The sequence below is a fragment of the Gouania willdenowi genome, chromosome 17 (assembly GCF_900634775.1).
Source record: "Gouania willdenowi chromosome 17, fGouWil2.1, whole genome shotgun sequence".
In the NCBI taxonomy this organism is placed as follows: Eukaryota; Metazoa; Chordata; class Actinopteri; order Blenniiformes; family Gobiesocidae; genus Gouania; species Gouania willdenowi.
The window spans coordinates 9,717,572-9,733,576 of NC_041060.1; the positions used below are offsets into that span (position 1 = coordinate 9,717,572).

General features: G+C 37.8%; 1 protein-coding gene across 9 annotated transcripts in view; it reads right to left on the reverse strand.

Annotated features, from left to right (window-relative positions):
* ctnnd2b (catenin (cadherin-associated protein), delta 2b) overlaps positions 1-16,005 on the reverse strand; it is a 202,819-nt gene that overhangs the window by 101,380 nt on the left and 85,434 nt on the right. For all 9 annotated transcript variants that reach the window (XM_028472673.1, XM_028472678.1, XM_028472677.1 and 6 more), the window contains 2 exons: positions 6,482-6,516; positions 3,422-3,535 (listed from right to left, as the gene is read on the reverse strand). In XM_028472673.1, coding sequence (XP_028328474.1) covers positions 3,422-3,535; positions 6,482-6,516 — 149 coding nt within the window. The remainder of the gene's footprint in view (positions 1-3,421; positions 3,536-6,481; positions 6,517-16,005) is intronic.

Consider the following 16,005-nt stretch of genomic DNA (forward strand, 5'->3'; position numbering starts at 1 on the left):
CAATAAGTAGCAGTGTGCATATGCAGTCTAATGCACACACACATCAGCATCCACATAAACATCTGCACTAGCATCATCATCAGCATGAAGCATGAAGACACTTTGCTGCTCTGTCACACTAATGTAACCAACAACCTAAGTAAAGGCATGTGCAGCACAGCTGCAGCAGATAGAACATGTATAGCATGTGTGCACATCTCTATATGAGCATGTATAATCTTTTTCCATTAAATAATTTTATTCAAGCAAGAATTAAAAACACGTATTCGAGTAATATTTATAGAAGTTAATGTATTACTTTTCTTTTGTAGTAACGGATCAATTAGTGTGGGATGAGTTTAGTATTAAAGTAACTGAGAAGAACCAGAGTTATATCGGTTTGCTTAGAGTCATCATTTCCTCCCAAGTGTGTGTACAGGCTGTGGCTAAAGTGTAGTATCTAATATTCCTGAATAACTGGCTGCCCTCACTCTAGGTTGGGTGCCCCCCCCATAGTAAATAACTCAAAAAAACCACTAAAGCACAAGTAAACAAAAAAAAAAAGCAAAAAATACACAAAATGACTCCCTAAGACATACAGAATTCCATAAAAAATACATAAATACTATAATAAAAATACACCAAATGACTCAAAACACAAAACAAAAATATACAGAATGACACAAAAATACACAAAACAAAAAAAAAATACAAAATTACTCCAAAAACATTCAAGGCAACAAATAAGATAAAAAAAATTATATCTCTAACCTCAGATTAGAGAATCACATTTTGCTGTGATAAAAGTTACCCACCTCTGACATACTATATCATAATTAGATTAACATTTGATTGGTAATAGTTAACACTATATAGTTTGTTATTAAACTGTGGAAGGAAATCAGTTTTTCTTTGTGAATGCCACAATAAATCATTAGCAAGGAAAAAAAAAAATCTCTTTAGCAAATGCATGAAATGCAAACTCATGCACATAAAGACAGGAACCACCATGTTTTCACCCCATGTCGTACACGCTGTGAGGGAGAAACCATTTAATATTTCCCCTGAGCACCGCACTCTGCTTACGTTTCTTCCTTTCATTTCCGTTTTATCTTTTTGGAAATCAACTAATCTTTTTTTTCCTAATTTCTATGGGCAATATACGAGATGTTATAATGTGGTGAATAATAAACTAAATTAAAATCTCTGCTTTGCTGCTCAGGGTTGTTGTGCGTGACAATCTGCATCATTAGCAAGCAACACAAACAGCATTCTCTGTGTTTTTTTATTCAAGTTACTCGATGATTAAACAGCATAATATGCATTTACGGACTATAGGCATGAGGATAAGTGTGTGCAGGACTTGCATGATAGTGTGCGTGTGGTGTGTGTGTGCTCTCCCTGGTCTCCTATGTGAACAGCAGGCCAGCTGACACCTCAGTGAGAGGATTAGCATATCAAACCACTAGCACCACGCTGCATTCCTCCTGACAGCTAGCTCTCTCCCACGAGGGGTCACGTAGTGAAAAAGACATGGATATCATTCCCTGGACAGAGCAGGGGGATGAGAGTGGAGTGAAAAAAAGAAGGAAAAAAAAAGCATGTGAAGTTGCTCGGAACGTAATAGAGTCCTCTTGTGATTTCTTTTTTTTTTCTTTCTTCTTCTCCTTCATCTTGTGTACACTAGTTAAAATCGCTACTACTCTGTTATTCGTGAACGAATCGAGATATAATTTATGGATGCGTACGCATCGACCCTCGGAGCCCAATTTTTGATTTTGGGCCTAGGGGGGGCCCAAAAGAAGAAAAAAAAAAACGAAAGTCGATTTCCTATTTATTTGCCAGTCAAATATTACGACGGTTGGTGGTACCAAATAATTGGCACATACCAATAAATAAATGGGGCCCATTACCCCGTAGATGTCACGAGGGCGCCAGGGGGCCCCATTTTTTCAAATGACTACTCCTCATTAGATTGGAATACAGTTTGGAATGAATACTTGTTACGTGCATGTAAACTTCGCACTATTGTGATCCTCCTCTTTTGTTTTAGCAGGCTAATCAGCTGGCTGCTGCTGTGCTCACCTTAGTAGCCCTGCAGCATATAAGGGCTCCATCAGCACACTTGCAGAGGGGAAGTCTTCAGAGGAGGGAGACTTTAGAGGAAGTATTGCTGAGCAGTCTGGAGAGAGCTGTGCTACGTGGTAGCCTTCACTTTTGTTTTGTTCTCGGTGTGGTGGTAAGGTGTAGGGTTAGGTAAGACGAAGTACCTCCCACATTTTACACACCTAGGAATTTTTATGTCTAGAAACACTAGGTAAGTGGTTGGTGCCACCCCATGTACGTTTTGGCCTCTTCTTTAGTTAGTTAGTCAGGATTTTTGTTTGTTCCTTTTCACATTACAGTAGTAAAGTTTGATAGGGCCTGGTTTGCTTTGTTTGTTTCATTTATTTGGGACAAACCTTCCAGCCCTCACCTTCCCCACCCGGGAAGTGTTCGTCCTTGTGTTAAGATGAATAAATTGTTAAAAACTGACCCGTCTTTGTTGCATTTGACCGTCTGTTGCTGTCCGGGTGCCTTTTGAGCACTCGGAGCGTAACAATACTCTATTAATGAATATGATGAGACGCTCTGAGCCCTTTTTTTTTTTTAATGGGGTATTTCCAGTCATTTCCAAATTTATGGGAACATAGTCATGTGACATATCGTTAACAAGGTAATTCAACGTAGATTACGATTATGCCTTGCGCAATTTGATTAGGGGCCCTAGGCCCTAATGCTCGTTGAATCGGGCTGTAATTTGACATGGATATTCTATGAGCGGATGTCAAGAGCCTCTCTGAGACCTTTTTGAAGGGGGGGTTGACGGGGGCCCACCCCCTTTTCCGGTGATTTCTAAATTTATCGGAACATAGTTGTGTGATATATCGTTTCAAAGGTAATTCAATGTAAATTTCATTTGTTTTACTCGGTGGAACCGAGTCATTTTACTGAATTCTAGGGAACGTGGTACGTGCTATTCGGCACACAGATGTTCCGCGGGCCTGGCCGTAGTTTATCAGAACTTGTTTTTTTAACATTTTAAATATAAATCATAGTTTCAAATCCTCACTGGTGCTAAATAGCTTAGTATGAAACTTGTGGATTTATGACTAAATGGCTAATAGTTATGTATTCAGTGCATGAACACGATTAGCCATCATCAACATTATGAAACGAAACAAAAAATAAAAATAATGGTAATTGAATTTCAGATGAAATTGGAAATTTAAGCTTTAACAGAGACAAATATAAATTTCTATTCATCACAAAGTGGAGAGAATGATTGCTTTTTACAAAATCTATCTCCACCTACCTGCTGAAAAGAAGACTAATAAAACCTTTTTTTTTTCTAAACACAAATATCACTCAGAACAATATTTTCATCAATTTTTCATCTTACTGTCTCCCGTGGTTTCCTGTGAGTCTAAGATTCCAGATTCCTGGAGCGATCGGATGCACGAGTCGACCAACTCCAGGCCTGTCGTCAGCTCCTCTTCAATGTCCTTCTGCCCATCTGCACAGGACAACAGAACAATGGTGTGACACAAGACATTCTCTTCAACATGTTCATGTTTTATTCTTTTCTATGGTGCATCAATCAGATCAGATGGAATGTGGTCATTTTAAGGCACTAAAAATGTACATTGTTTTAGCCAATCTTTTATACGCAAATGAGAAAGGAAGACTAAAAAAATCATTTTGTTTGGTTGAGAGACAATTCAGGATCAGGGTTAAGTGAAGGTTGAAAGAACTCTGTATCTTTTTAGTTGTGCTAGAGCTAATATTGTTGACACGCTTTTTATTATATTCATATCCAAGCAGAATTTCTTAGATGAGGGATTCTCCACTGGTCTCACCCTGGGACCCACATTTTGCCATGGTCATTAAATCGCGACCCACTTTTTTTATTTTTTATTTAACCAACCAAATTTTGTTTTTAAAAAATACCTGTTGAAAACACATATATAATCTTTTTAAAAACAAATCTAAATATTTTCCTGTGCAACATGCATATCACAGCATGCCTGTCAAAAGAAAGAAATGTTTCTTTCAAAATAAAAGTCAAGTGCAACATGAGAGACATTAGGTATTTTTTTTTCATTTTTGACCAGCTGTCCACGACCCAACCAGTACAGGTCCGCAATCCACTTTTGGGTCCCGACCCACCAGATGAGAATCGCTGTCTGAGATGATATAGCTTTTAAGTCAGGGTGCTTTCACACTTGTTTAGTTCCGGACTCGGTCCAAATGGGCGGAGGATAGGTGATAATTTTATCACCTTGGTTTGGCTCGGTTTGCGTTCAGAGCGCAAATTCTGATCTGCTCCAAACAGCCTCTGGTGCAGTTACATAGTAGGCTCTCATCTATGGGTCAAAGTGAGCGCTTAAGAGTGCATAGAAACTTCTGCATTTTCTGTTTGTTCTTTCACAACATTCAACAATGGAGCAGCAACACATTGCTGTGCTTTTGGTGGTTGTAAAGCCCTGTTTTGCATCGTCCTCAGTTATTCCTGACCACCCACAATGCCGTACGCTCGACGTCACCGTACTCTGACTTTAGTCTCATGCCCTCTGGGCGGCGCTATTATGCACCCCCAAAGAAAACCAACAGATCCTTTAACTATTTGATCTCCTCAGCTATCACGCTGCTAAATGCTGAGAAGTAGCTGTAACTGTCTGGTTTTGGCTAAATTAGAGTCTTAGGGTGTTCTATTGCTATCTTTGCTTTTAATGCATCTTCCACATGGGTCCATTGTATTTGATCCTGTAATTGTCTATGTGCTACCATGAATGTTGCATTTGTCTTGTCATTTTAGTAGAAAAGGGAGGGTATGACTGTAAACTGAATTTATCTTAATCTGAATACTTCCTGTGTTTGATCTGCTCCGAGAGCGGTTGTGTTCACACCGCTCCTAATCGTTCTAGGCTTTGATTGGAAATGCTTCGAGAACAGTAGAAACTATGACTCTAGAATTCACCTGTTTGATCCGCTCTAAACTTCATATTGAGTGTTCACACCGACTATCCGAGAAAACAAATCCTAGAGCGTTGATGTGCATTTTAAATGCTCTAGAATCAGTCAGTATGAATGCACCCTAAAAGTGTAATAAAATTACCATTTTAAATGCTCAAAAAAAGAAGAAACCTCACATTTGATTAGGGATGATGTTCAAACTCCATCTAACAACCTGAGCATTTCCCAGTCAATAAGAGGATGATAACACTCCCAGTGTGTCAGAGCTGGAGTGGTGTGCCAATGAGATAAAAGCTTCCAAATGAGTAGGAGCAACATTAGTCTCCTCTCTAGATGAGAAGGAATGGTAATAGTAGAGGCCTTCGTGAGTGGATTTAGGAGGCTCGTTTTATTGACTTCTCACAAACAAATGGCAGACTGATGATGTTCATGTGATGGGTAAAACCTTTTTCGCTATCTGTGGCATTTATCTTATTTATTCCAGTCGTTAATCCAAATGAGAATTTCAAAGCAGCTTTAAAAAAAAAAAAAAAACATAGCACATTTTGGTATTATGAATAAAAATGAAACTACAAGGACAAATTGAGAGGGAAAATAGCCATTCATGTCGATTTAGTAATGTGCCTTGGGGGCACATTCACTGAGAGAGAAAAACATATGAATACATCTGTTGAACACAAATGTAATATTTTTTTTAATTTTGTTTTTTTTTTCCTTTTTTTTTTTTAAAGTAGTGAAAAAAGTGATTTTGGTTGTTTTGAACCCCTTTCTCAAAACAACTTAACTAACTCATGTTTTAATGAATTTGTCAAAAGGCCCCAAAAACTATGTACTACTATCTGGTTTTTATCATTTAATGTATTTTTTGTATCGACATTATCTTGGAAGTCATATTACATATGTCTTTATTTTGAAAAATATGTTGATTTTATTTATTCAGACAACAGTTCCTTGGGAAATCCAGTCTTTGTCAGAAGCATCTTGCTGATCGCTTTGATGTTTCCTTTGAAGTTTCCTTTGAAGTTTCCTTTGAAGTTTCCTTTGAAGTTTCCTTGGAAGTTTCCTTGGAAGTTTCCTTGGAAGTTTCCTTGGAAGTTTCTTTGGAAGTTTCTTTGGAAGTTTCCTTGACTTCCGCATATTAATTCCAGCAAGAAATTACAAGGAAAAATTACTTAGATTATCATTTTGCTGGAATTACTATGCGGAAATCAAGGAAACCTCAAAATAAGCATCAAAGAGATCAGCAGACGCCTCTGGCGAAGACTGGCAGTTGTCAGTCAAAACATATCAAGAGATCAAAGTGGATCTCCTAAGGAACAGTTGTCTGAATAAATTAAACAACATAGCATTTGTAAAAAAAAAATGCTTCAGTATAACAAACAAAGGGTGTGTTTTCTCTCACTACCAAATGCATAAACACGATCAGCAATAGGCAACGCATGGAACCAAACTGAAGAGAATTTATGTGTTTAAGAGAAATTATTACCTTGGTTGTTCCAGCGAAATTTCTCATCTGCTGAACTGCAAGAGAGAAGCAACAGGAGAAAAACAACGTTAGAGATAGAAAAAGAGTGGAATAAAGAAACTAGGCAGCTGAGAGACCCAAATTAGTGTGTGTGTGTGTGTGTGTGTGTGTGTGTGTGTGTGTGTGTGTGTGTGTGTGTGTGTGTGTGTGTTAAAGATTGTGTAGGTTTCCCATCATATCCACACAGGTGTAGCACACTGCTTAGCCCATAGAACATTATGGTTTTAAAAATGTGTCATTAGATCAGTGGTTCTTAAACAGGTACTCAGAAAGATTTAACAACTAATTTAAAAATAACCGGGAAATGTTTCTAGCTCCTTGTTTAGGCTATTTTTTGGACAAATTCACCACAAACTAACAGTACTATTGCTCAATAAAATACTACATTTTCTTGTAATAGGCCTATATTGAAACAGGATTATGTTATGCTGTAGAGGCTATTTTATCACACTTCTGACAATAGGAGACAATAATTAGCTATATTGTATAAAAACTAATGTAATTACTATTGAAGTAATCACTTAAAAGTTGAAGTTTAACTAAATTCCACTCATTGTTTTGAATTTGTAGATTAAGCCTTAGGGAACCAATGTTTGAGACACATTTAGGGGTTTAAGAGAGCACGCTGTTAAATTAAAAAGCATATGAAGTTATTGAGAGTCTACTATGATATGAAGAGGGGGTTGAAATGAATTGACAAAAAATGAGAAGGGGGCATATGCAGAATTGGCCAGGTGGGGGGCAGTGCCCCACCTAGTAGTCAAATATTTTGATAAATTTTCCCAAATTCAATTCTTAATATTATGTACATAACGTACACATATTTTAAGTGCCATAAAACACAGTGACTGTGAAAAATACACATTAATTCATTTGTTGTTCTTTTCAAAATACAAGGGGTTTTTTTTGGCACAGAAAGTGAAAGGAAGCAGAAAGCAGCCATCGGCCTGATTTTATCATTAATTTACAACATTAAACAATGCGTCAATGCAAGCTTCTGTAGTCAACATTATCAATTATGTTACTAATTTTTGCATTATTGTACATGTTATACAAATTGTGGTTGGCGCGAATCTCAGTACAGTCTTTCTTTTGCCCTTCCTCCGGCAAGAATCTCTAACTCCACCTATGGAAGTGGGCAGTGACGTGCCGTGACCACTAGGGTTGGGTAGGCACGTTGCAAATCGAGACCACCAATGACAATTTCATATTTTTTTGTTGGCAAGTGTTAATTCAATTCAAATCAATTTTATTTGTATAAAGCAATTTCCAACAAAGTCATTCAATGCGCTTATCAAATAATAAAATTCATAATAAGAAAGAAAAAACCCAACAAGACCCACATGAACAAGCATTTAGCCATCTAACAAAATCAACATCGTAAAACACCATTAAAAAAACAAACAATTATTCAATATAGCCTCCATACTGTCCCAACAAGATATACAGTATCTCATGAAACGGCAGCGCATGTGTTGGAAACACAGAAACACGGAGAAAAAGCCAACAACAACTCGGAACAGCCTCAGTGAGGAGCATCCACAAAGTCAATCATTCCTTTTGTACCATCTTACTTTGCTGAAGCTCTGGTAACTCAGGTGTTGGTCTCCCATCTTTTAAAAGCTGTCGTTTTTCCTAAAAAAAAAGTTTCTTTATCTAGCGCTGTCACCCTGCCTGTAGTGTTTTCCCGCCCACTAGCTAGAGAACGTAGCAGCAGCGGTCACATGGCATCTATTCACTAATATACTGTGAACTTACGTATAGCATTTAGCATTGCGTGGTTACGTCCAAAGGCAGCTCTCTACGCTGCCTTTGGACGTCAATGGTTGTCATCTTGGGGACATGACTGCGCATGCGCAAACACGTAAAAACACGCAATGGAAACGGAGGTAGAGGAGCAACATGCCTTTGGGAGGGGGCGTGGCCTCCCTCTGCCGTACAGCGGAATGAGACTGTGCAGCTGTTCCAGGAATTATCACTGTTTAGTAATTTGGGCTATTAAAAGCACAAAATGTGGACACTTTCAAACTTATACAGTAGGTACTGTAGGCTATTGTAAAAGAAAAAATAAATAATTTATAATTATATATTATAATTAAAACAAATTATCAAAATATCAATTCACCCTTGGGTAGGCACTGCCTACCTTGCCTACCCTGACGACACGTCACTGGAAGCAGGTACGCGGGACCAAAAAGATTGAGAACCACTGCATTAGATTACAATCTGTAATACAAAAATCAATTCCTCCGCCAATGGACTATTAACAACATTAAACTCTGTATAGCATTGCAGTAAGTATGAATCATTTGAAAGGGAAAATAGATCTGTATATATACAAAGGAGTAATTGTATCAAAATGTAATTAAAATTAATAATTACCTTAACTACATCCACATGAACTAAAAAAAGATTGTTTTCTGTTTAATAGCCCTACCACCATACTTTGTTTCTCCACCCAATGGCCAACAATGTCTCAGATCATTCCATTCCATACTTAAAACAAACAAATTACTCCTTATCGTGCAACGCTTGATATAGGCACGGCCATTTATAATGGGTGTGAAGGCATAGGGAAACTTTTTAAAAACCTGCGAGGCAGCAGGTCCTAAAGCTCAAGATGAGGAAACTCTGAGCTCAGTAGAGCAATAAAACACCAGGCGAAAGTCACGGCCGCTGGCAGGAATCCAAGGCAATAATGAGACATGTGAACAGCGGTAGAATCGATTTTGTCTTTAAAAAGTAGTGAATAAGTTACACAAAGTTTAAAGTAGTGTGTAATCACTGCCCTTAGCAGATTATCACCTGTTTATTTCAATTCCTAAACTTTGTTTTAAAACTGTCTTTGAATCAAAAAGAAAACTAGTTACAGAAGTCACAAATGTTCATTAGTGGTTGGAACAATAACAATAGCTTTTTCTCACATGTGACAATATGCACCAGCTCAGATATTTGCATCCTGCTTTTTATTTGAACCAGATTTATATTTGAGAAAGTGAAAGTATCGTAAATGGTTGTTAGAGAATGTATACGTAATATTTCAATTTGAAAAAATAATAATTATGTTTTAAGTCTTTGAGCTTTCTGCCCTTTCCGTGCAGGAAAGGGCAGAAAGCTATTACTGTCACTACTGTTTTGTATATCATTGTATATTTGTATTATTTTCCATATACATTCTATTTATATCACAAGTGTTTTTCTATTTATATTATTTTATACTAATATTCGTTCCTTCTTTAAGGGCTTAACGGGGTATTTGGGGACGTTATTTTGTTATGTTGATGTCCATGTAGATAATGAAAATGAAAACCCCATTTGATTTCCAAGCGACCCCACATGAGGTCATGACCCCAAGGTTGAAAAAACACTTGTAACATGTCTAAAATTTATGCTTTCAATCAAAACACACCAAATGCTATTCATATACTGTAATCCAAAAGGAAGTCCAAAGAATAGGATTAGTATCAACAGTTTAGATTCAGGCACAGGCCGGGTCAATGTTATCTTCACACTCGTCTTCACTGCATTCACTGTTAATGTCAGAAATGTTCTCTCTTAAACAGCTGAGGTTGGTGTTTTTTATTTGCCATGATGTGGCAGAGGAAAGACTAAACCGAGTGCTCACACTGACCACGAGGAAACAAGCCACTCTGTGATAGCGTCAAATGAAAAAGTCAACAAAGTGTCAAATAAATGTGGTGGATGTCAGGATGTGCCAAAGGTATTCACATCAATAATAAAAGCAAAACGAATGAAGCAATGATAAGAGCAGAAAGAACAAGACGGAGCAAGTTCATAAGCATCAAACATTAGATCTAGGTTCAAGAGTATGACTGCCAAGTTTCAGGGTTAACTCATTAACTATGATCACATTTTACTCAACAAATTAAGGAGTGACAGGAAATTAAAGCATAAAAGAAAAAAGTTTCTTTATTGAACTTTTACACTCCCATTAAAAGCCATTAGGCTATGATAGAGCAGTAAAAGTGTCAGGAGTTGGTTTGTAGATTTTGCAAAAATTATTCAGTAACCTGAGAAATTTCACTCAAAATCAATGACAGTTATATTGTACATGTTGAAAAAGTACAAATGGATGTGTGAACATCCATGAAACACCTAATGGCATCCTAGTGGGAACCACTGCACTAAATATCGTTTCTTTCCACTTATTTACAAAATTAGATTCTTTAAAATGTGTGTTATCACTCGCTTATTACATCATAATGCTCTAGTTCAGTGGTTCTCAACCTTTTCAGCTTGAGACCCACAAAATAAAGGTGCCAGAGGGACCCCCACTGTACCTGAAGGTGGTTGAACATAGACATGAACATTGAAGAAATTGGTTAAAAGTTGCAAATTAGTAGGAACAAGTAGTTTAAACTGGCAAATAATGGGCATGACAAATCATGAATGTGGTTAAATCTGCAAAAATAAGCATGCAATATGGTGAAATTAGGTTGAAAGTGACAACATATGCAACATTACGTGGGAAAAGTGGCAAAAATGTGAAAAACTATGGAGAAAAGACATTGAAATTTGTTGGAGAAGAGGCAGAAATATGAGTAATGTATCAAAAATGCATTAAAACATGTTGAAAACAGGTTAAAATACAGTAAGTTGTGCGTAGTTGAGGAAAAAGTGTAAAAAAATAAGCAAAAATTGGCTGAAGTTGACCCCTCCAAGTGTGTCCCCAAGACTGACATCCACTGCTCTAGTTGTTTTTAAATATTTTTCTCAGAAAAATGTTGTAGTCGGCCAAATGGATTCTGAAATAAGACAAAGGGGCAACCACGGCAATAAGTATTAAGATATCCATGTGTGTGATGGGTGATTACCAGTGTAGCCTCTACTACAGGTTGAGTCACAGTTATTTTGTGTATAAACCTGATCTACAGTTTTCTTGCTCCTCTCCCACTCATTGACCTCCTGGTAAGCAGATATATTTAATTAGCTCTCGTGATCAGAAACAGCTCATTGAACTGCTGGCCCACGAAGTGCTTTATTTTTTCCCCTCATCGGTGCCTCGGTGAAATGCAAGGTTGTAATTAGTAGAGCTGGAGAAGACTAATTGACAGCTTGGCTGCCTACAGGTCATGTCATGACACTTCTTCACCTCCGATGATATAACTCAGTCTGTGTGGCCAAGTTTTGTGTGGACAGAACATGAGTCTGGCGACTTATGCCAAGTCGGCTTGCTTGTGAGGTTGATGGTGATTCTCGATGAGCAGGGTTTCTAAATGCCAAAGAAATATACTGATCCTTTATTGCTTTTGTATAAAAAAACTACAAAAAACTAAAAACATTACGTAATCTAACATAATGTAATCTGAAATAAAGGACAATGTGTTGAGTAGAAAACTGTTCAGCAACAATATTGGATTATCTTAAAAAGGCCTCCAGCAATTATATTCAAGCAGCAACAACAGACCTTGTTAAGATGAGATAATAGCATTAGGAAAACGGACCCTTCTGTCTGTAAGTCAAAGGGAGAAAAGTATCATCCAAATACTTTAACAAGTTTGGCTAAAGAATGCTTAAAAAAAAAAACTAAAAAAAAAAAAACTGCTAAAATGATGAATACAAATGCCTTCGGTTTATAGCACAAGTGTTTTTCTTTTCCATGTCCTTTTTCCAACATCTTTACTTGAAGAAAACAAAAGGAAGTTGCTCCTCACTATTATTGGGCTAGAGTCCACAAACAGCGTTGGCAGTTTGCCAGCTTATTACAGAGCTATAACCTTTAGAGACTTGGGTTTGACAACCATTACAAAAATGTCGTGCCATCCATTATTAAACCATGATGAGTTTGAAATGGGAGGATAAGCCGTAATACCCTTAGAAAAGCTTTGCTACCATAAGGAAAATGGCAAAAGTCCAAGTAAAAAGGTGGAAGAACTCAAATGCTAAATATCTTCACACAAGCCCAATAAACAAGAGCATGGTGGGTTGATAGCTACTGTACCTGGGTCAAGAAGACAGCATCATTACACCATCGACGATATATATTAAGAACGGCATTGGGGTTTTTTTTGTAATATACCAACATAAGACAATCATGACAAATGCACTTTCCATCATTCGTGTGATGCTAAATGTTGCTAAACTAATCACAGCCAGTAAAAAATACAGGGGAACCATATTCACCCAACAAGGACTAAAACAGACCTGTGAGAAGCTTCTGTTAAACATAGCAATTTGATAAAGGTGGGACGATAAACAGAGGTCACGTTACAGGACGACAGACGATAATGAGCTTGTGATACAACATTCTATTTTTTGAAAGGAAAGAAATCAAAAACAAATTGCAGTTGGACAAAAACCCATATTTAAATACTTAATCTGGCTATGACCTTTTCAACAAACATAACAATTTCACGATACCACTCGCATCCTCCATGATACATCTTGACGTTTTAATATTGCAATATCTTGTTGTGCGATATATCGTCCTACCTTTACCATTCACCATTACATTCCTACTAATATCGGTATTTTTCATTGAGTTGACCACAGTCGCCCATCAATGAGTTTAAGAGAGAGATAGCAAAGTAGTACCTGATAGCATTGGAAGTCCTAACACATGAAAAATATCCCCTTTGCAAATGGATAAAGGACATACAATAGCCGTATACATTCCAAACTTTGACCTACACTGGTAGAGAAAGAAATGTCAGTGTTTCTGCAGGTTTGCACTCACAGCATTAGGGAATGACAAGAGGATGGTTTGCTGAAGTGAACAGTACAGAAATGTCACCGTTTTTTTTTCTCCCTCCTCTCATGGGAACGATGTGCCATATATTTTCACCAGACAGCCAGAACAACAAAGTCCAATTTCTTCAAATAGCCCAACATGTGTCCCTGTAAGCAAAATGTCATTTTAGTCCACAGTGTCTCACTTTGCAGTCTTAAGGGCACTAGTTTCTGCGAAGAGCTGAGTAACCTAATGTCAATGCAAAAAAAAAAAAAAAAAACAGGGTACAGTTCTTTAATCTATCATTCAATGCAATCGTGTAGCGTACTTGATATTCCGCTTGATTGCTGCATTTTGGGTAAAATTCGTATCATAGACTTCATGAGAAAACAGATAAACACACATGCTTTCTGCAGGAAACTCTGTGTCCAGGGATGCTGTAAACTGTTCCCACTGCCAGTTGATGCCTTTTAGGCAGCCTAGCTATCAGACAGCCATGGGAACAAACCCAGGCATATCAAGTAAGGACTGCCGACCTTTAATTACAGCCGGAGTAGAAAGATGGAGGACCCCAATGTGCTCGGAAACTATGCACTTTATCTTGCCCGGTCACACAATTTCCACCTAATTATACATTATTTTGCAACAAAAGCTAATTGTTGCTGCTTTGTCCAGGTTCAGCAGCATCTCATATCTCAAGAGTGAGGAAAATTAGCGAGTTGAAAATGTCAGTCTCTGGAGACAACCAAATACTCCAACCCATCCTCATGGAGTATAAGCCATGTAGCTTATACTACATGGCTGAACGGCATAATGGCATGATAGGAAATTCTTCAACTCAAGGTCTGAACCTCTGCCCACTTGAGCTTCGAAGAAGGCAATGAATCATGAAACTGATGTGGCTAATCTCAATCTCTGACCTCTTGCAGGAGTCTCAGAGAAGTAATTACCTATTCCTGACAGCTTTGGGATCAGTTCAATGCTTAGCTGAAATGCTTTGGGTTCTGGGCAAGAAGATGCTTCACAAGCAAAAAAAAAAAAAAAAAAAGTTATTACTGTACATTCATCATGGCCAGTAGCTAATTGAAATTGTCAATGGTTAAGACCTCTATAGAGATTATCTTAAAGACCAAAAACAGGGAGAAAAAAACTGCTACTATTTATTTGCTGCTGGTCAAAACCACAGCTTGCAATTACATTACAATGAGCTCAGGCTTACCTGGATGGATACCACAGCGTCTAGCCAGTGCTGCTGAGGGAGAAGCAGTAGAGCAGGGATGGTCAACTATCACATCGAGGGCCACAAAAATGGGACCGCATCTGATCCGAGGGCCACATTATCAACATTTGTGTCAGCATTAGAATAATGTTTGATCTGAACATTAATACGGGGGAGGGGAAAAGGTTTTGTCTTTTTTTTGTCTGTATGGTTTTGTCTTGTTTTTGTCTTTATGGTTTTGTCAGTTTTTGGTCAATGTGTGTTTTTATTATTTTTTGTGTTCTTGTAGTAATTCTGTGTATTTTTTGGTCATTTTCTGCATTTGTTGTCCATTTGTGCATTTTCGGGTTCACTTTCTGTAATTTTGTTGACAGTTTGTGTGTCTTTGGAGCTATTCTGTAATGTTTTGTTTTCATAGTCATTTTGTTTGTATAAGTGGTTGGTGTGTGTGTCTTTGTTGTCATTTTGGGAATTTCTTGTGTGTTTTCGTGTACTTAGTACATTTTGCTGTCTATTTGTGTGTTTTGGGAGTTATTTTGTGCATTATGTTGGCCTTTATATTCCTTGTGGGGGCCACACAAAATTAGACTGGGGACCAAATGTGGCCCCTGGGCCGCCAGTTGCCTATGTCCGTTATAGAGGAATAGGCTGGACTCTCCTAAAACCTCATGGATCGCTGTTTACATGTTATAATAATAATAATAATAATAATAATAATAATAATAATAATAATAATAATAATACTGGCTTAAATGTATATAGCACTTTTTTCAAGTAACTCAAAGAAGGTGCTAAGCTACAATGTAGCCACAGCTGCCCTGGGGCATACTGACAGAAGCGCGGCTGCCATTTCGCACCTACGGCCCCTCTGACCAATTTAATTCAATTCACCATTATTTGTATAGCGCAAATTACAAGAAAGTCATTAATCAATGCACTTATCAAAATATAAAATCCATAAACAGAAAGTAAAAATCCAACAAGATCCACCACCAACATTCATGCACAATTAATTTCATTCATACGAGGAAATGTGGGTAAAGTGTCTTGGCCAAGGACACAATGTCAATGACTTGGATAGAGCAGGATTCGAATCCACAACCCTTCGGTTATTGGACGACCCACTTTGCCACTGAGCCGTGGTCGGCCCTGAGCCACATGAGCAACAGACCACAGCATGTCGGGGTAGGTCGTATTCTGTCCAGTGTTAAGGTTGAAACTGTGCTGTTTCCCTTACTGTTTGCTTTATATAACTTCAAGCAGGACTGGGTCAGATCATGTGCAGAATTGTTGGATGGCATGAGGAGGACAGGGCAGTGGGAAGTGATTTTGTGAAGTGGGTCTGGGAAGAATCAAGGAGATGGTGAACAGATGTCCGCTGTCATAAAGAGCATTATAGGATCTCTTTGGCCCCCCCTCAGCTCTCAAACTGTTTAATAAAGGATTGATAGACAAGTGTGGGTGGGACTATATATACTAATTATAACCATGTAGCTGAAAATAAATGAGGCCACTCACTATCTGTTAGCTGAAGCGCCGTAAAATTGTTAGGTCTTGTGATCACTGTGTTTAGAA